The 338-nt window shown below is 72.2% G+C and overlaps 1 protein-coding gene across 1 annotated transcript in view; it reads left to right on the forward strand.

The window, feature by feature from the left end:
* Cilp2 (cartilage intermediate layer protein 2) overlaps positions 1–338 on the forward strand; it is a 16,270-nt gene that overhangs the window by 15,420 nt on the left and 512 nt on the right. Inside the window, 1 exon segment of the mRNA XM_033759408.1 lies at positions 8–338. This exon segment is cut by the window's right edge and continues 512 nt beyond it. Coding sequence (XP_033615299.1) covers positions 8–338 — 331 coding nt within the window.

A 338-nucleotide genomic window follows, 5' to 3' on the forward strand; every position in this document is an offset into this window, starting at 1 on the left:
CGACGAGGCCCACGGCCCCGTGTACCCGTGGCGCAGCCTGCGCGAGTGCCTGGACGCCCCGGTCACCGCCAGCCACTTCCGCTTCTCCCGCGTGGAGTCCGACAAGTACGAGTACAACGTGGTCCCCTTCCGGGAGGGTGCTCCCGCCTCCTGGACCGGCCACCTCCTGTCCTGGTGGCCCAACCCGCAGGAGTTCCGCGCCTGCTACCTCAAGGTGAAGGTCCAGGGCCCCCAGGAGGTGGTGGTGCGGTCACACAACGCGGGGGGCAGCCACCCCCACACCCAGGGCCAGCTCTACGGCCTCCGGGACGCCCGCAGCGTGCGAGACCCCCAGCGCC

This window comes from Fukomys damarensis, unplaced genomic scaffold (genome assembly GCF_012274545.1).
Source record: "Fukomys damarensis isolate Sample0158 unplaced genomic scaffold, DMR_v1.0_HiC HiC_scaffold_37, whole genome shotgun sequence".
In the NCBI taxonomy this organism is placed as follows: Eukaryota; Metazoa; Chordata; class Mammalia; order Rodentia; family Bathyergidae; genus Fukomys; species Fukomys damarensis.